The 20004-nt window shown below is 49.3% G+C and overlaps 1 protein-coding gene across 1 annotated transcript in view; it reads right to left on the bottom strand.

Annotated features, from left to right (window-relative positions):
• The window catches only part of PAPSS2 (3'-phosphoadenosine 5'-phosphosulfate synthase 2), a 31344-nt gene extending 12734 nt beyond the window's left edge, over positions 1 to 18610 (bottom strand). The window contains exons 1-2 of the mRNA XM_042791626.1: positions 18534 to 18610; positions 1166 to 1271 (exon numbers count right to left, since the gene is read on the bottom strand). Coding sequence (XP_042647560.1) covers positions 1166 to 1271; positions 18534 to 18554 — 127 coding nt within the window. The 5' untranslated portion in view covers positions 18555 to 18610. The remainder of the gene's footprint in view (positions 1 to 1165; positions 1272 to 18533) is intronic.
• Positions 18611 to 20004: the final 1394 nt, after the last annotated feature.

Genomic DNA, 20004 nt, shown 5'->3' on the forward strand with positions numbered 1-20004 from the left:
TGTGCCTTTGGGGTTTTTTTGTAGTACAACAGACCTAACTGATAGCTCTCCCAAGCTGGCAACGTAGGGCATTCAAATGCCCTTCCATCTAATCCCTACAGTCCATGCAATGAAATGTCCTTACACAGAGCCTCGTTAAATTGATAGAAAGTTAGGAGACGGCTGTCTATTTCAAAGAATAATCGTCAGTCAGAGAAGCTCAAACCTTTCAGACACAAGATTTCTGAGTGATATTCGAAAAAGAAGAAAATTGCCTTGGGTAGTTTTTTGGCTTCAGAAATTATATTAAAGCAGATTAGGCGCTGAACTGCTTTTCAAAATTGAAGAGGAGAACAAAACAGAAATGTGTTTTAATCCAACGTCCAGCACATAAACTGATATGAAGGCAAATAAGAATGGCTTTATAAACCCTTCCAAGTACATCTTTCAACCTCTTCCAGTAGTCAAGGAAAATACCAATATTTAATAAGCAAAGAAACAACTGGGCAAGTGTCAAAAGGTAGAGTTGTGTAAATATTAGTGGAGCAAAAGAGATGCAACTGTCATTTCCAGCAGCCCCTAATCCCCAAACAATGAGTTTATCTTTCAAGGCAGAAGAGAAGGGCAACACCTCAGAAGGCATACAAAACAAGAAACCATGTAAGTAACCCGCAATGGCCACGCAAGGAATTGCTTCCAGTGGGACTCCCTGCCTGGGAGTGTTTCTTATTCAGAGAAGATGACTGCCTTGTTGTGCTGCTCATGAGGTCACTTCAAACACAGTAAACCTACGCGTCCCAATAAAGTTCCCACCAACCCAGAGTGAAAGGATTCGCACGCTGTTTTGGACAACCCTGGGTACGTTTCACTGCCAAGGACTGGCTGGATTTGAGCCAAGGCTTCTCTCAGCCACACACTTGGGAACAACAAGTGTGACCCTCAGGGCTTCCGACGTGTTCAAAGGAGCTCGACAACAGCTGTGAAATTCATAAAAACATTAGTTACGGGCAGCAGCTGCCAGGGAGAATGTCTGGCTGCGCCAGCACCACGTGTTGGCGTTTCCCACGTGTACATGTTTTGCAATTCCCAGCTCATAAGGAACGCTGACATTTCCTGTGGATCCCAAATCCACACCTCTGAGCCATACTCCTGTGTGCAAGTGGGTTTCACGCCCTGACAAAAATACCTGTTAGCCAAACCGTGCAGCCGCGAAATCCACCCCTGGTACCGACGACTTGGCCTCTCTTACTCCTGCTGACATGATGGGCTTGGTAAACCACATTGGTTGATCCCTGATGAAAACAAAATAAAACAAAACAAAACAAAACACTTTTGTTACCTTGTTGCTCTCCGTACAAAAGAAAATCTCAGCTGGGACTAATATAAGGGAGAGAAATGCAAATTCATTAAAAATCCACATGAGCCATTGCAGCAAACTTTGGCAATTTGGTTCTTTGGTGTGAGATGGGTTTCTGGTCTGAACGGCATGGGCTTAGTTTTTGAAGGGAGCATTTTCCTCTGTTCAGAGTGCTTCTGGCAGCAATGCCTTCGTGTCCGTCACTGCCGGCAGCGGCAGAAGCTGATGTGCTTTGCTGCAGGAGCACTGCCAGGTGACTGATGCAGGGGAGGACCCGGAGTCCACACAGAGATATGGGCAGCACACTCCCTGCCTCTTCAGCATTTTCAAATACAGGCAGACTCGCCTATTATTTTAATTACGCTTGCAAAACAAAAGCAACTTAAGGTGCTAATTTACTTGCCGTGTTTAACGTAACACGGCTGCTAATAATTGCAGCTGGGGCAAGAAACAGTCACATAGCAGGGCTGAGCTGAGCGAGCCCGGGACCCAGCCGGGGAAGACGGTGGGATGGGAGGCAGAAGAAACACCACCTGATGTGTGTGCATGCACTTCCCAGTGCAAACAAGGGACCAGCACGATGCTGAGCCAGAGGCCTGAATTTTGGTGCTTCCCAACATTGACCGGCTGCGGGCAGAGCGGCCCCAGCCCCTCCGCTGAGACGCAGGTTCAACAGACTGTCTGTGCCATGCAATGGTACTTCGACAAAGACTTCTCGCACATAAAATATCTACAACACCTTATTCATTGAGAGGATTACGTTTCCAACTCAGGCAACCGAAGGAAAAGTCTCCAGAAGGAGAGAGGATATAAATACTTTTGCTCCAGCCAGATTCTTCACAACTCTAGGTTTACCCATTTTGTATCCTCAGTACAAGAGTGGCTCTGGGCTTTGCATGATTTACATCTCGCTATATAAATATTTCTGTGTTTGAAGTCACAGCAGGGAAGTGATCATCCTTCATGTGTCCAAGAAAATAATTTTGACCACAAAAAAAGAGGAATGGGAGAAACAATAAAGTAAAAGGTCACTTTTAAACTCATTAGCAAAATAGCCTGATTTTTTTTTTCCCCTCTGCTTGCTGGGCCATTAACACTTTAACATGATTCAGGAGAGGCATAAGCATTCATTGGACACTTGGTATTTTGTATGCAACGGAGGTCTCTGCCTGCACAGAAATCTGGCCGAGAATTATTCCGTAACAGAAGAGAAAAAATACCCTCCTCACCTGTTTTTATTATCTTTCAGAGGCCAGCATCCCAGCAGAGACCAATCTCCCACCACAGCAATTTATAACTACACTCAGAATTTCATGCCCATTTTCAATTCAATTTTAGTGAAAGGCTTCAAAATTAGCCTGTGTCTGCAAATTTGCTATCTGCAATCGCCTGTGGGCACACTGAACAGCTACCCCACTCCAGAACATTTTAAGGGACTGGTGAGAACAGCTGTGTCCAAAATAACCATATTAATGGTCATAAGTCTAACCTCCAAAGGTGTCTCAGCAAACTTCAACGTTGGCACCACGACTGTGAGATTGCGCTGGGAGAAGCTCTGGGAGGGAGAAGGAGTTGCTCCAGAGCTGGCCCAAGGTGACCGATTCCCACTCCGTGCCACCACCTTGATGAAAAGTCCTGGCCTAAAAAGGTTTTCAGGGCTGTTGTCTTGACCACCTCCAGCAGCACTGCTTCTCGCTCCAAGACTCTTCCTTCCTATTTGCATTGCTGTAGCCACCAGAGCAGGTCCCTGACATGGCTTTCCCCTTCCACAACCGTTTCAAAGGGTGGAATCAATTACTTGGGGGTTGGAGTGTGGTGGACAGACAAGAAACTGTCTGAAACACAGACCCTGGGTACCACAGCAGAACAAAAACAAACAAAAAAAATCTCTTGAGACCCGACCCTGAAAAAAACGAGCGAGCCCAACATATCCTGGTGACTCAAGAAAATAAAAGATAAGTAGCTCAAGATTTAGTGTTTGTGTTTTGTTCTGTTTCGGTTTTTTTGCAGGGGGCTGTCAAAAGTCTTTTTGAACGTTTTGAGCTTGCGAAGGTGAGACAGCACTACCACGGTTTAATTTTCACCCATCCCCAGGGGTTCAGGCTTCGGCAGTGAGACTAAATGAGCACACACAGAAGATCCAGCTGACAAAATAATCCCTTCTCCCAAGACACACGGGGGTGTGTCTGCTGTGTTTACTTCTGGTTGAGCTGTGGCACCGCTCTGAAATTACTTGTCACCTGGCCAAGGACCCTCGGCAAAGCACGAGTGCCCAGACTCACCTTTCCAACAGCCTGCCACCACTCAGCCCTGCAGCAAAACCTCCCCTGCTGCAGCGTAACGCCTGCCCGGTGGTCACACACTCAAGCGTAGCACTCCAAAAAAACATAAAGCAGGTATTCTGCAATTTGTTTGTAAACCACAACAGACAAGACTGTTATCTCTGCATGGAGAAATGAACCTGAACGCTTCAAATCTCTTTCACGCCCTCTGCATCAGTAGGAACTCCAGCCACACACTTGCTTCTGCAAAATGTTGATCTGCTGGATCTGTCCTGCAGGAGATGAACTATGATAACGTCTGTGCCTCGTGCCTCAAGATGCAGGAACTAACACATTCCTACATGGCTGACGTAACGAGATTGTTATGTTAGAAGTACATGTTGCTGTGCTGTAAATCTCCACTGTGCGTGTGTCTCAGCTTTTATTTTGCACACTGGCATCTTCCGGACCTTGGGAAAGCATCACTGAGGGCATTTTTGCAATTCGGCAACACTGTCAGACCTCTCCTACCCGTCAGGAGCTCCAGACAGTACCAAATCCTTCTGGTTTTCCTGCAATGTTAATAATCTTGCAGGTAAACTCTTCCTAACCCTGAGCAACTGCCTGCCACATGCCGACTCAAATTCTTGTCAACAGTTACACTGAAAGTAAAAAAAGACAGAGGGAAATGCAAGCACGTGGCGGATGGCTGGGCTGGCAGCTTGCTTGGCCAGGAACGGGCTGTTCAGCAGGACACACCGACTTCCCACTTAATCATCCACCGGCTGGGACATGGCTTGGGAAGCCAGAGCTGAAGCACAATCAAATGGAGCAAAGGCCCGACCCAAAATAAGCACCAATGGCCCGAGAGCAAACCCTGGAGAGACTTCATCTAGAAAGAGCATGTACTGCAAGACCATTGGGAGAGATAAGCAGTGGACAGGATTTAATCAGATGCTGGGCTGTCCTACTGATTTTATTCTCGCGGTTTTAACCTCATCATTGTAAACCAAATATATTTAAGAGATAATCCAATCATCATCACGACACACTCACACCTGAATGCTGGGCCCCACAGCAGGGACAATTTAGAGACACTCGTAAGCATTTCTTGCAATAGTCTAGAGCAAAGAAGCGAGGTTTGGGAGAGGAACTTCTTACTTAATTCTGCCCCAAACCAACGCTCCAAGCAAGCCAATAAATGACCCAGCAGTGTCTCCAAAGAAGAGCCATGCAGCCTCTGCCAGCCAGATGGTTAAGAAGGTCACTGCCACGCTCTCTCATTTCCTTGGAACTCTGCTGCTTGGCCATGTCTGCATGATCTCAGTGCTCAGCTCACCTTGTCTTACCTCATCCAGGAAATGAGAAAAAAATAAAGACATTGGCTCCAAACCTTGTATCGGGGCTGCCAGCGGATCAAGAAGCCAAATCTTAACTCTGCTTTTGGCCTTCCCTCCTCCTGAACCTTTCCATGAGGTTGACAAACTGGGAGACACCAAGAACCCAGGTGTCTTCAAGATCAGGCTTGACTGAGCTACCTGCCAAGTGTCTCCTGACCCAGCTTCCAAAAGAAACAAGTTTTTTTGGCCACCGCTCTGGTGGGACAAGATGCTCCCCTGCTTTGTGAAAGCAGGTTGCAGGCAAAGGCAGGAGGCTTTTCCTTGGTGCTTCTTGCGAATATAGAGAGGGGGTCTCTGAGACCAGAGAGTCCACCATGACACAGACCTGCTGGAAATCAGGAAACATCAGTGTTCTCTGCTCTGAGAGCTACCACTTCTCAATTCATGGTGTCTGAAAAAGTAAACTCAGCTCTTCTTTAAGTATTTGGCCCTGAAAGAGAGCAGCTGTGCTTGCCCACATAAACCAAAGGTTGCGTGTGGTTACCCACAGGAGAGGTGTTCTGAGGGAGCATCTTCTCCTCTCACCTGATAGCTAAATGCATGATGCCTGGGAGACCTCTTCCAACCATCACTGACATTTGTTGGGAGCAGAACCACTGCACAGTTAATAGGAAATGCACAGGACGAACAACATCAGGGTTGTCTCAATAAATTACACAGTTGATTTGCTATCTTCCACTAGAAATTCAAGTTTGTGTAAACTCTGGTCCTTAGGACACAGGCACCATCTCCTCCTGCCCTCACCTACCCGTATCTTCAGCCAGCACCTCCACAGCTGTATAATGAATGGGACCAGGGCGAGAACCGAGCGCGAGTGTGTGCTGGGTTTGAGTGTTGGGATTTTTGGTAGCAGGGGAGGGGGCTACAGCGGTGGCCCCTGGGAGAAGCTTCTCAAAAGCTCCCCCAGCTCAAAAATAGGCTGTGACCCTGAGGGGAGAAGTGGTCCCTGTGGTTGTGGTTCGGCGCTGGGAGGGCTGGAACACGTGGGGGGGGGACCCACAGCAGGGCAGCTCGGGAGCGGCCGTGTCCTGTGGGGGGGACTCGCTGCGGGGAAGGTTCACGGAGAACTGCCTGCAGCCAGAGGGGAGCCCCGTGGAGCCGGGGAGGGGTGTGTGGTGTTCACCCCCCATCCCGAGGGGGAGGGAGCGGCGAGCTGGCTGTAACCCCCATCCCCTGCCCCTGCGCTGCTGGGGGAGGAGGGGGAGAGATGGGGAGCAGAGCTGAGCCCGGGGAGAAGGGAGGGGTGGGGAGAATTGTTTTTGGATGTGGTTGGCACTTGTCACCTGTCCCCACACTGTCTGTTAAGTGCTGTCTTTGTTAGTGTTTGAATTACAGTGGTGTTTTCTTTTTCTTCCCCCAAGGAGTCTGTCTTCTGCCTGTAACCATAACGGGTGACTCCTCCCAGTCCTTAGAATGGATTCTTGGAGCCCCTCCTGCTCCATGTTCTCCCCTCCATCTCTGAAGGGGGAGGGAGGGAGGGAGGGAGCGGCTACATGGTGCTCAGTTGCGCTCTGGGCCTAAACCACGACAGAGTGCCACGTGTCACAGCCCAGGGGTGGAAACAAAGCAGAAGAGATGGGAGCTGAGCAGAATGTTCAAGAGATCCCCTAAGCACATACAACGTCCTCAGGCCGACCCTTGCTCGGCCATTTTTAGAAGGCAGAGCTCTCAAGTATTGCAGGAAGAAAGGTTTCTCGTCAGAAAGCGGTGCTGGTCACCACAAAGGCCGATAAGCTCTAAACCAATGTACTTATCGTGTCCTCAATTCCCTCCTGCCGCTGCAGGAGTATCTCTGCCTGCTGGAGCTGGCACAGGCAGGGCCCTGGAAGCTGTCCAAGAGCCACAGCTCGTGGCCGGCTGCAGCAACATCCCGCTCCGGAGAGGGACTCCCTCCCGAAAACGCGGCACAGACCAGCCCAACAACGAGGCCAGTGGAGAAACGCTCTCGTAGGGCTGTGCCATTAAGGGCACATTAGTCACATGTCCGGCTCACTCAGCAGAAGGGCCAGCCTTGTACGAACACAGTTAGCATCAAACTGACGGCTGGCAGCACTCACAGCCCCGGGGAAACCCCGACCCAACAGTGAGGGTAGGGTCAGGGCTCCCCCAGCTGCATGTTTATTTATAGGGCTATCTCACGCCATTTGGAATATGATTCATTTTTTTTCCGGTCAGGCATTTAATACACGCCCTATTTTGGTACTGCAGACTGGACATCTCTCCAGGAGGGAAAAAAAAAAAAAAAAAATAAATTGAGGCTTTCAGACTGCTTTCAGCTGATTGTATTTGCACATGGTACAATAAAGACTTTAAAACGGTAAGCTGATCAAGCAAGCTTTCAAGTTTGAAGTCAAAGACTTGCTTAAGCCTCTGGAGACTGATCTAACTTATTGTTTAAAAATCCCCTCCTAAATCCTGCCATCTTACTAAAAAAAAAAAAAAAAACAACAAACAACCACATATACCTTATGCCTTATCAGTTGAATTCGATGCATAAAAATTAAGTTTATGGGACTTTTCCTTAAAAAATTATTTTCTTCTACCAGGATAATTCCCATGGCTGCTCTTGCACATGGGCGAGCTGACATCATGGAGAAGATAGTGTCCATCACCAACAAGGGGGAAAAACCTTCTGTAAAAGAGTGATTTCCTGCAGAAAAGCAAAACTATTATACTCAAAAGAAATGGAGGAAGAGAGGAAAGAGGGGGTTTTGCCTGTGAAAACAATGATTTGATTACGATCATGTTGAAGAGTGATGGAGAAACCTTGGAGTCTCTGAAGCTCCGATTTAGCTCTTGTGACCCTAAATCCAGACTTTCCCCAAACTTGAGTTTAATTCATTTAACGGACTAAGGCGGTAAATGCTTCAAAATCAGCTCCATACCTTCCCAGGGAAAAAACCCACCAAGATGGAGTTACCCTGGAAATTTTGCCCTTTTCACCTCCCAGGATTCCACCATCACGGTGCAGAGCCTGGCTCGCAGGTCCAGACGGGGAAGTGGAACTTCTCAATCGCCCGACACATTACCATACCATCCTCCTTCCTCCCTCCCATGCCGTCATCCCTCCGCTCTCCTGCACGCAGGACCTTGTCTGGTCTCCCACCACCCGTATGAGAGCAGAAATAATGTTTTGTTTTCTTTTCAGACTTAGCTGACTGATGTGTCACCAATTACCCTGCAGAGTTTGCGGGGCTGGGGTTGCCAGCATTCCCCCCCACCAGGCCAGATACTGAACTGGGCTCCCTTTCTTCATTCAGCACTCTGAATAAACCACAGCAGACCTCACTTGCTCCTTGGCAGCCTCCGTCTTTGACGCTTGTTCCTTTTGGCATCACTACCTTGGCCCCTGTCCCCTGCCAGCAACATAACACCAAAGATCTTCAGGAGACCAGCAGAGACATCCCAGTTACCCGAAACAAGCAGTCTTTCAGCTTGGAGACAGACGGCTGGAGATGCCAAACTTTGCTAACACACAAGGTTTTCAAGGTGGTGTTAGCTAAACTGTTTCTTTTTCTTAGCCCGCGGGACTTTTTGAGCTCTTAGCAATACCTTATTTTTGACTGCAACTAAAATATTTTCTCTTGGTATAAATTTGCATGTTTTGGGTTGCAACAATCAAGTTTTATGCAACCCTGGAAAAAACAAAACAAAACAAAACAAAACAAACAAACAAACAAAAAACCAAACAACAAAACCAGGCTCATGTTCCAGCCACTTTGCAAATCGGAGGCTGATTTCTAGACCGTGACTTCAGATCAGCAAGTTGGGCATGAAAATCTGCCTGTCTGAAGGCACCCAGATCAGGAATTTCTTTATCTCTGAATTAGATGATGCCACTACTCTCATTTCCTCAATGCAGGAAAACTAGTGAGTCATCTTGTGCTCCTATATTTTTGGGATGAATTTGCAAGGCCAGGACAGATGTTATAAAAACAATCTTCCCGTCTTCATTCCAGAAGTCACAAGGGACAGCTGGATGGGCAACAAATATTTGACAAACAAAGCATCTTGTCAGCCGCTGACAAAAATAACAATTTAAATAAGAAGTCCTTCCATGGTTGCCCTATTTTTTATATTCAGAGCAGTTCTGCTAAATTACCTCCCCAAAATGAACCCGTTTCAGCAGTTCGGCTCATGCTCATTTTGCAAACAATAGGTTTGACACTGCAAAAAGAGAACGGCTTTGCTTTGACAACTGGGGTCTGTTACAAGGCTGCTCTGGATCATTCCAAGACTGCAGGACCACCGGCAATGCAAAACCCAGTTATCTTGCAAAAGGAGGGAACAGAAACGATGTTCTCACTGCAGTACAGATAAGCTTTGGGATAGAACACCCATAAAAAACAATCAAGCATGTCTGCCTAACGTCTAACCTCCTAGAAAATCAAAACGTGGAGGCCAAAATCTAACATCCTGTGCCTGGAGAGTTGGAATGGAAGGGTTCAGGCTCTTTAGGAAGGACAGGCAGAGGAGACAAGGAGGGGGGTCCACCCTGTACATCAGTGACCGGCTGGAGTGCCTGGAGCTCTGCCCAAGGATGGGTGAGGAGCCAACCAAGAGCTTCTGGGTCAGGATTAAAGGGAGGGCAGGGACAGATGATGTTACAGAGGGGGTCTGCTACTGGCCATCCAACCAGGAAGACCAAGCAGACGAGACCCTCTATACACAGTTAAGAGCAGTCGCACGTTCACAAGCCCTGGTCCTCAGCAGGCATTTCACCAATCCCGGTATCTGTTGGAGGATCAACACAGCAGGGCACAAACAGTCCAGGAGGTTCCTGGAACGCGTGGATGATAACTTCCTTCTCCAAGTGATAGAGGAGCCAATGAGGAGAGGTGTCGTGCTGGACCTTGTTCTCACCAACAGAGAGGGGCTGGTGAGGAGTGTGAAGCTCAAGGGCAGCCTTGGCTGCAGTGACCATGAAATGCTGGAGTTAAGACCCTTAGGGCAGCGAGGAGGGTGCACAGCAAGCTCGCTACCCTGGCCTTCAGGAGAGCAGCCTTTGGCCTCTTTAGGGATCTGCTTGGTAGAGCACCGTGAAATAAAGCCCTGGAGGCAAGAGGGGCCCAAGAAAGCTGCTTAATATTCAAGGATCACCTCCTCCAAGGTCAGGAGGGATGCAACCCAACAAAGAGTAAGCCAACCATATCCTGAGCTGCAGCCAGAGCAGGGGGGGCAGCAGGGCCAGGGAGGGGATTCTCCCCCTCTGCTCCGCTCTGGGGAGACCCCCCTGCAGTGCTGGGGCCAGCTCGGGGGCCCCCAAGCAGCAGAAGGACACGGAGCTGCTCGAGCGGGGCCAGAGGAGGCCACGGAGATGCTGGGGGGGCTGGAGCAGCTCCCCTGGGGGGCCGGGCTGAGAGAGTTGGGGGGGTTCAGCCTGGAGAAGAGAAGGCTCCTGGGGAGCCCTTCGAGCAGGCCTCCCAGGGCTTAAAGGGGGGACAGGAGAGGGGGGGGGGGGACTCTGGGTCAGGGGGTGGGGATGGGATGAGGGGTAACGGGTTTAGACTGAAGGAGGGGAGACTTAGATTAGATGTAAAGAAGAAATTCTTCCCTGTGAGGGCAGTGAGATACTGGCCCGGGGTGCCCAGAGCAGCTGTGGCTGCCCCCTCCCTGGAAGGGTTCAAGGCCAGGTTGGACGGGGCTGGGAGCCCCCTGGGCTGGGGGAAGGGGGCCCTGCCCGGGGCAGGGGGACATGAGACTAGATGATGTTTAAGGTCCCTTCCAACTCAAACCATTCTATGATTCGATGGTTCTATGATTCTACCATGCTATGAGCATGCGGGTGGGATATCAGCTTCATCTTCTGCTTAGTAAGAAAGCAGAATCTCCTTCCACCTTCCAAGCTAGCACAGGTTGAACTGAGCCCATCTTAGCTCTAAACTATATGGGGACAAGACACCTGTTTTAACATGCCCATCATATCCCTCTCAGGAAGGAAATCCTGTACCTTTTGAGAAGCTCTAGTGATTTCATAAGCAGTGGGAGCTACAGAGTATCTGCATTTCAAGCAGCTTCATCAGGTTTTAAAATATATATATATATATTTCCATACAAGAACTGTGACTCGTGTCACTTGTCCTCTACAGGACATTGTGGCAGCCTGCTGAAAGAATAAAGCCGGACACAAGCCCAGGCTGGTGGGCACTCAGCATCACGGCCACATGCTGCCTCTCCCTGCCTCATTTGGTGTCCAGGATGAATGTACAGTCTTGAACCTGGCGTCTTGAACCCCATGTGCTTGACTTTGCAATGGTCAATGGTCACCAGCAGGCGACAGGAGATCGTCCCTCCACCTCAGCATTTTTTTTTAAGGTTTGTAAAGTTCAAAAGCAGCAGCAGGAAGGACTGTGGGGAAACAGCCAGAACCACCACACAGGACACAGTTGAACAGGGGAATTCCACTGGGCAGGCCAAAAGTTCACTTGGCTGGAAAAAATCATTACGATGAATTCATGGAAGGAAAGTTCATCAAGGACTATCAGGAAGAAAGGCATGGCCTCTGGTATCTTAAGTCATAAATCAGTGGAAGCTGGGACAATGCACCATGGTGTCCCAACCATAAACTCTTCCCTGGACCCCTCTCTTGGCTGCTGCTGGAAACTACAGATGGGGCCAGGCCTCCCCCTCGCTCAGTACCTCCTCAGTATTTCTGTTGGCCGAGGGCAGGGCTGTTTTAACAGCCATACATTGAACACGCCACCCTACACAAGAAGCTGCATCAGCCAAGTCCAAACTGAGGACTCAAGTTCGGAGATGCCAGGATGAAGGTTTCCTCCCCCATCTACCTGTGCATCTGGCCCATACAAGCTGCCAGACGGGCTTTTAATTATGTGAGTGCACACAAGTTACCTAGACCCTTGCATCAGTCAGCACCGAGAATGTTATACTCTTCTTGAACGAAGTGGCCGTTCAGTATCTTCCCTCAACCCCTTCTTAAACCAAGTGTAGGAACAGATCTTAGTCATTATAGGCTACTCAAGCGCTGGGTGAAGGACAGTTACATGTTTTCCTTGGGGATTATTTTTACTTGGTCCCTCAAAAGTTCATGCAAACTCCTGATACCTCTCTACGAGTCGCATCACCCCCAATTTTACAGCCACAGTAGAGTAGCAGGGAGTAAGGCAAACAGCAGATGAAGGCTTGAGCTCCCGCAATATTTAAGCCTTACAGAAATGACGTGTTTGAAGGGCAGCTCCCCTGGACTGCAGGCTGCACCTCCAAGAGCTCGACACTCCTCATATCCATCCCCATGATCTCAGGCCAACTTTGCAAAGACGGGGGATGATGCAATGAGTTGCTGCAGCCATGGCTGAGGTCACTCGTCCAGCATCATGCCCAGGGTCCCTAGCAGAGGCAAGGACGCAACAGCCCACTGCAGCAGCAATCACCTCCTCTAAAAGGAGATTTTTCCCTCTGCCCATACCTGCTGGCAACGTAAACAAATGATCTTCCCACCAGAAGGGCTGGACAGACCTGAAAAATGACCTCCCGCCCTGACACACTTTTTTGCACCACAATGGAAAGCTGAAAAATTATTTGATATCGAAGAAAGCAGTTTGTTCTGCCAGAGAGGCCGCAAAGACCTCAAGGTCAGAAAGTCTTGGAAATGTAGGTACAAATAGTTGTTTTCCAAATGCTCACAAAGAAGTTCATCTCAACAAACCCCAAAGTGCTGCATCTAAAGAGAAGCCACATTAAAAAAAAAAAAAAAAAAAAAAGAAAAAAGAAAAAAAAAAAAAAAAAGAAAATTATACAAACTGGCTCCTTTCTCAAGCTCTGCTCTCCAAACAGACCAATACATTTTGGCACCCGCTCAGTAGATAAAACTTTCGACACATCTAGTTGTAACCAAGCCAAGGTGTAAGTAAACGAACAAGCGACGGGAGGCAGCTCTAGCAATGAGCTACCAGCCCTACAGGCAAAATCCCAACTTCCCAGCATCCCATTTTGTGACACACATCCACATTAAATGCCTAGACCAGGCTTTTTTTACATCCCTCCTTTTGTTAATCATACACTTCAAGTAAATTTTCACTTAAGATGCGAGACCATTAAGGAAATGTTTCTTAATTCCTACAGCTCTGATTCAGAGATAAGTCAGAGATAATCATTAGTCACCCTGCTCATAATAGTAAATTAATAAACAGCAACCTGAATTACATAGCATTTCTCTTAATGGACTTTTAAGATACCAAAGGGTAGGAGCACAGTGACCAAAGTACAAGTTCAAGGCAGGGCATATCATTAGGAGCATTAACACAGGCCCTGCACTCCACTTATCTTTTGTGGGTGCATACAGCTGCAAGTTTATCTAAAACTCCTGGTTTCAGATAGGCAAGGTATTTTTATTTTTAAAGGCTACTTAAAAACCCCTCCAGGATCAACATCAGCTCAGTTAAAAAAAAAAAAAAAAAAAAAAGAAAAAAATGCAAGTATGCCAGTACTTGAAAACCCTCCAGAAAAACAAAATCCCTGTGGCCGAAATCTAAGCTGCAGCTGCATTGCACATGTCTGGGTAGCATGGGGTCTTCAAAATCATTTGCTGTCTTGCCTAAAACCACTTGCAGGGGCTGCCCAAGGAGAGCATGGATGGAAACCTATGCCTGAGTTATGGGTTTTGGCATGGATTTGTAACTGGCCATGACTTAATCAGGGCAATCTGAAAGCTAGATGAGCCTGGAGTCTGTTTTTATCCAGGAGTCCAGCAGCTGGACAGGAAACAACATGCTGACTCAAGGCGTTTCGACTCAGAGCTGGAGAAATTACAGTCGGGTTCTGTGCCCCAGCCACCACCCCAGATGGCACCCGCCATGCTGACCACCAGCAGCAGCAGCGGTGCTCAGCTGTGCACCTTCAAACCAGGCCCCCTGGAAGATGAAGAGGTATCCTGAAGAGCTGCTAGTCCTGTTGGGAAAGCAAAAGATTAACTTCCAAGCACACCCGCTAGGATCAGACCTGACCTACCTCCCTCTCCCTTTGGAGGGAAGGGATGTTCAGGCAGGAACCACCCATCCCCAGCAGAAAAACCCTTCTACTTTTCCACACAGCCTCCTGGAAAACATACCCTGCTGCTCCTGCTGCCATGGCACTACCAGGGGACACCAGACAAGCCTGCTTGCACTTGGGGAAGGTCCACAAATGTCCCCAGTCCTGAAGCTTCTGGGGCTGGACCGCACCAAGCTGTTTTGTTCCCCATCCCCTGGAGGGCTTGGCCTCCCTGAACCATGGAAAGAAAGAGCCTGCAACTTTTTCTGGCTTTTTTTTTCCCTGAAATTCCCCAAATTGAACATCCCTGCTCTTATGGAGCAGAATATGGTTAATAAGCACAGGGCTGGCACATTGGCAGCCCTGCAAACCAGCGCAAGGGAATGAAACAGCAAGGTGGGGGCAACAGACTGGAAGAGCAACTTTTTAATAGCAAAGGACTTCAAAAGAAGGAGGGAGAAAAGGGGAGAGAGTTATAGGAAACAACAGAAGTCAAAATAACAGCATATTGAGATAGTTAAACCGCTGATCTTCCCATGATCTTTGAAGAAAAGTGGTATCAAGCAAAAAAAGTGACAGAAAATAAAACAAGAAATACGTGCTAAACAACTAGAAAACAATTCCCTCTTACTGTCACAGTGCTATGAGTTAGGCACTGTGTTTCACAAAATAAATCACGGCTACAAACCCAAGACTTTTGAATTGCTGGATAAAACATCAGAAACAGTGTCTTGAGTAATTCAACCCAGACCAAGCCACGCTAGTTCCCTGAAATCAGGGTTCTGCTGCCTGCTCCACTGTCGCCTGTGCAAGCGTCGCTGCGATAAGCGAACCAGAACTGCTTTGAACATAAACATCCTGAAAGATGCTTTAGCCTTTATGTTCAAGGCAATAGTAAAGAATAAGTGCGCAAGGACATGAGCGCATGGTTTGGGTTTTTTCAATAAATTCTGTATTTTACATTGCTTTGTAATTAAACTGATGAAGCTGTACATACGTTACTGCACAGACCGTGACACCGCTCAGTTCATCTGAACTCTGCCCTGTGTGTGGCTGTCGTTTTTCCAACGTGAGAATAGTTTTTAGGCAAAGAAACTAAGCCTCTTCATATTTCCTCAGGGTTGTCATCTGACCTTGCGGGTTTTTTCCTTATCTTTAAACAATTAAAAAAAAAAAAAATCTGAATTCTTTTTACATGCTAATTTATCGTTAAATAAGACCACATAATTTGCAACTGTGCACAAGCAATACTGAACGATCAGAAGTTACAGCTTTGTGATCCACTGGGCTATGGAAACAGCATCCCGGTGAAAGCAAGGGGTGCCACATGCCGCGCCATCCAGCTTTCTGAAGATGCTGCTACAAGCCCAGACAGAGGACAAAGCTGTAACACGTACCCTGAAAAAGGCAGTTTCAGTACTGGGCTTTCATTCTCCCCTAAGCACCTGTAAGGACATCCAAAGAGAAGCTCACTGAAAGCAGCCAGCGAGGAGGACACCCACCCGCTGCCAGGAGCAAGGCTGGGGCAGCCGGCTCTGAACCCCTCCATCTCCTGAGATATGCTGCACTTTCCACGCATCCACGGGGACGTGCAAGCCACGCAGCCAGTCACCCCAGCCAGGGCAGGGCTGTGCCTGGGGGCTCGGGCTCCGTGGCAGGCTGCTTCCCTGGAGCACACTGCACCATCTGTATCCTCCTGCTCGCTATGAAAACGCTGCTTGGCGGGGAGAGGTAACGATCTGCGGAAATACCAGCGACGCCGCAGGTGTAGGGAGAACAAGCTGCTTATTTCGACAGGGCTAAAAGAACCTCTCGGCCCTGAATGCCGCGCTGTGCAAGAGCCCACACAATGAACAAGGGCAGTCCCACAGCTCCGTGCTTCTCACTGCAATTACTTTATGGTGTACTTACTCCTGAGAGCAGCATTTCGCCACTGGGGCACACAGGAGGCCTGTGTAAGGAACATTAAGTCTTTAAAGTGTCATTGAAGATCGTTCTGCTTCCCCAAAAGCCAGTCCTGAAGTGGGTCAGAAATAAATGCTTTCTGTCAATGAGATCTGTGAACAGGACACTGCCCGGCACGTAGAGCACCTCATGCCTCTTACAAAGTCATGAGCAGAAACAAAGAAAGCACTTCCATACTAACCAGCCAAAGACAGATTCCTGCACACCAAGTCTCGGGTCTTCAGAATTAAGGTGCCTTGTTCATTTTTAAGGACAACATGTGCAGAAGTAAAAATTCCAAGTTTTCTTCTTTGCACCTTACCATAAGCGTCTATTAATAAATGGGTGTGCAATTAAAACATCCCCAAATTAGCCTCAAACTCCAGAGAGCATTCAAGCTGAATTTAGGTTTTAAATCCAAATCTTATAATTATTCAATTTCCAAAATAAAGAGCCCAGTCAAAGAACGCAGCCAGTCCGTCTCGCAACAGGAAGCACTACTGCTCCTTCCAAAAGCTGACAGCTCAGCAACGTCACCTGTGAAACCCATTTTTGACATATTCTTGGACAGTGAATAACACTGGAAACATCCAGCCTCACAAAACCTTGTCTGTGGGAGAAAGATTAACACGTCACCCACACTGTGAAGAAGTGGTAAAACCTGAGATTTTATTAGTAATAAGGATTTTTATGAGTAACAAGGATTCGTGTTACTGGGAGAATGAAAACCAGAGATTAAACAAGGGGCAACAGAAGGGCGAGCTGCCATACTAATAAGGATCTCAGTAGGGCAAATTATTCTGTGCATCCCATCTTCTTTTTCTAGCGGAACCGTCTTGGCTGTTCCACTACAACAGGCTTTAGGCTGCTGGTTGCAGAAGCACTTTGTGCTGTTGCCTGCTCCTTCGTTAGGCAAAGCCTCTGATGCACTGCCGATGCCTCAATCTTCCTGAACTGCACCGAGACGGAACAGCGATCGTCCGTGTCCGCATGCAAATAATTGTGCTGATCAAGGCCAAGGGACCCGTGCAAAAGCTAAATGCCTTATCCCACACCTCTGGTATCAACTTGCGATGGTTGAAACCGAGGAGCTGCCGAGCCCACGTTAGGAGCAAGAACTTCATTTACACTCTGTGCACCACATCTCCCTGGCGACCAACCGGGAGGATCACTATCAGGACATCGTTGCTGTTTCATCAGAATTACCAAAATCTCTTGTAATTAGCAAAATCATGACTTTTCTCATTCTATCACACACCTGGCAGATAAATACATGAAAATACGCCTACAACTGTCAACCAGATAGCATCTGTTTTGACAGTCACAGTACAAAGGTCAGCCACAATCTTGCTTATAAAGGTCAATTTTCCAGCCCAGGGTGGAGGCGAAGGAGAGGGATTATTCTGGAAGTTCAGTAATACCTCTCTCCTGTCACAGCAATAAACAAAACTCCCATACACAGCTCACGTCTTGTACCTCCCCTCCCTGAAATAATCCCTAAACCACAGGTTTTTGCTTTTCCAAGAACACCCTGCTGCACAGGCGTGCTTTGTTACGTGTGGTTTTTGTTGCATTCCTACCCAGACAGATTATCAGTGTGTTCTAAATGCATTAAATACATCTGAAAAATTTACGATGGTTAAAAAAAAAAAAGTCAACAAGCAAAAGTAGCTGGAAAGACCTACATCAAGATTTCTTTTGCTTCTGATTTGAACCCTGGAACACGTATGTGCTGCCAGAGGGACCCAGACCTCACATCTCAAATCCAAGAAGTAAGGGAGGGCAGCTAGCAAGCAGGAAAAGATTTCTGGCTGCGACTGCGATTTGCAATTTTAATTTCTAACTGAATTATGCTCTGGCTATTACTGTTGTTTTGGTTTTTTTTTTTTTTTCTCTGCTGTGTGTTCTGTTTTTTAAAAAAAACTGGCTCCGCAGCAATGCTGAGAGCCGATCGGTGGTGGTGGCGGCTGTCCCACCGGCTTCTCCCCTGGGACGGGAGCGGGACAGGGGAAAAGGGCCAAGCCGTGAGCGCAGCCGTGGCGCAGCCTTCCCGCCGACTAAACCTTTCGCCTCGCCTTGGAGCCGGAGCAGCTGCTCTCGGCGAGGACCGGCGTGGCGGGCGGCGAAGTCGGCAGCTTTTGGCACAGGAGTGCGGGGCACACGCCGGATTTGCCGAAAGCCACCGGCGGGATGCGGGACGAACCGGCGGGGCAGCCAGGCTCCTCGCCCTGTTGCGTGCAAGGGCACCCGCCTCGCCCGGGCGTGGGGACCGACTACGTGGCCAGAGCGTTCCTCCTCAGCACCGTGACACGCTGGTTTTTCACATCCTTCTGCGAGGCAACGGGTGCACCCCAGGAGGAAAGCTCGGGGTCTTGGTCCTGGTGTTGAGCAGAAAGCGCCCACCACCCGACATGACACGACACGACACGACACGACCCGCGGGGCTCCATCCCGTGGGCCAAGGGAGCCCCGGTCGTCCCCCTCGCCCGTGGGGAAAGCGGCGATGGCAGGGATTTAGGGAGAGGGTTTCCTCGGGGTTTGCCACCCCCCCACCCCCCCCCCCCCCAGCCCCAGCCCCAGCCCACCCCCGCGGCGCGGCCCTACCGTCTGCTGCCGGCTCGACATGGTGACGGGCGGCGGGCGGCGGGGCCGCGCCGGGGCTATAAGGGCTCCCGCGACACGTAGCGCGTCCCTGGGCCGGCCCCTCTCGCCCTGCGCCCGCCCACGCCGCCTCCTCCTCCTCCTCCTCCTCCTCCTCTTCCTCCTCCTCCTCCTGCTCCTCCTCCGCCCCGGCGGGAGGCCGGCAGCCCGCGGGCGGGAGCGGCGTGATGGCGGCGCGGGGCCCGGCCCCCTCAGAGGGCGAGTCGCCGCTCGCGCCTGAGGGGCTGACACCCAGCGGCGCAGCCTCCCGGCGCCCAGGCTTCGCGGTAACGCCCTTAAAAATAATAATCATAATTTAAAAAAAAAAAAAAAATCAGCTCCCTGGGGTCTGCCTGGCAAGCTTTGGGCTCGGCTGGGTGGGCAGAAGCCCCGGTTCGCTGCTGAGATGGGGGCGTTTGGCCCCGCTGTGCGCGGGTCGGGGGTAACGGCCATCACCCGGGTAAGGGTGGGTCCTGCTCCCAGACGCGGACACGGACAGGGAGAGGAGGAACAGGATCCCCGCCGCACGTGAGACAAGTTGAAAAATCATCCCTGGGGGATAATAATTACAATAATAATGATGCCTAAAACCAAGCAGCTCTGGAGGCTGGCTCCTGCCCGCTTGGCCAAAATGCCAAGAAAGTTAGAAAGAAACACAGGAGTCTACCGGTCCATAAAGCTCAGCCAGTGAGGGGAACTGCACCTTATCCAAAATCCTCAATTTTCCACTGTTGGAAAAGCTCAAATCCCAGAATGTTGCTGAACTGGAGGACAGGCAACATCCTAGGGGAAGGAAACCACACTACATCCTTGGGATGGCCCATGAGCCAGCGATAAAGGAAGACGTGTTCCCCGCGGATCTGTAATTCTGCACATCAACCCAGCATGGCACCTGTCCTCTGACCACTTTCTTCTGATCCCTACCCATCCATCCGTACGAGGACAGCTATGCAAACAGTGCTGCCTCTCCTCTGGGAGGAGGTAACGCACTTCTAATCATCCCCAGGAGAGCAAGTGCTCTCTCTGGGTCCAGCACGCAGAGCCTGCTCTGAGCACCTCCTGGTACCTGTTCATCACACGATCACCAGCAGCCACGCATGTCCTTCACCGTACAAATACTCCTGTTTCATCCCTACCTTTCGTTCTGGCAGAGTTTAAAATGCTGGTGCCCTGAATGAAGCCCCTTGATGGAAAAGGAAAAAGGTGGTGGGATTTTGCAAAGCTCCCCAAGTGGGAGAAAGACCCTTAAAAACAGAAAATGGGAAAGCCCGAGGGAGAGATGAAAGGAAAGACAGTGGAATAAATGGGGTTCCTCAAATGAGGTCTTGCTGGACGAGGAACAGGGCCCAGCACGGGGAAGAAGGAGCAGGGACAACATAGAGGGGAAGGAATGGGGCTGGAAGGAGTCAAGCAGCACCTGTTCAACCACCTCCTG

This window comes from Tyto alba, unplaced genomic scaffold (assembly GCF_018691265.1).
Source record: "Tyto alba isolate M040663 unplaced genomic scaffold, T.alba_DEE_v4.0 Super-Scaffold_1, whole genome shotgun sequence".
NCBI classification, from domain to species: Eukaryota; Metazoa; Chordata; class Aves; order Strigiformes; family Tytonidae; genus Tyto; species Tyto alba.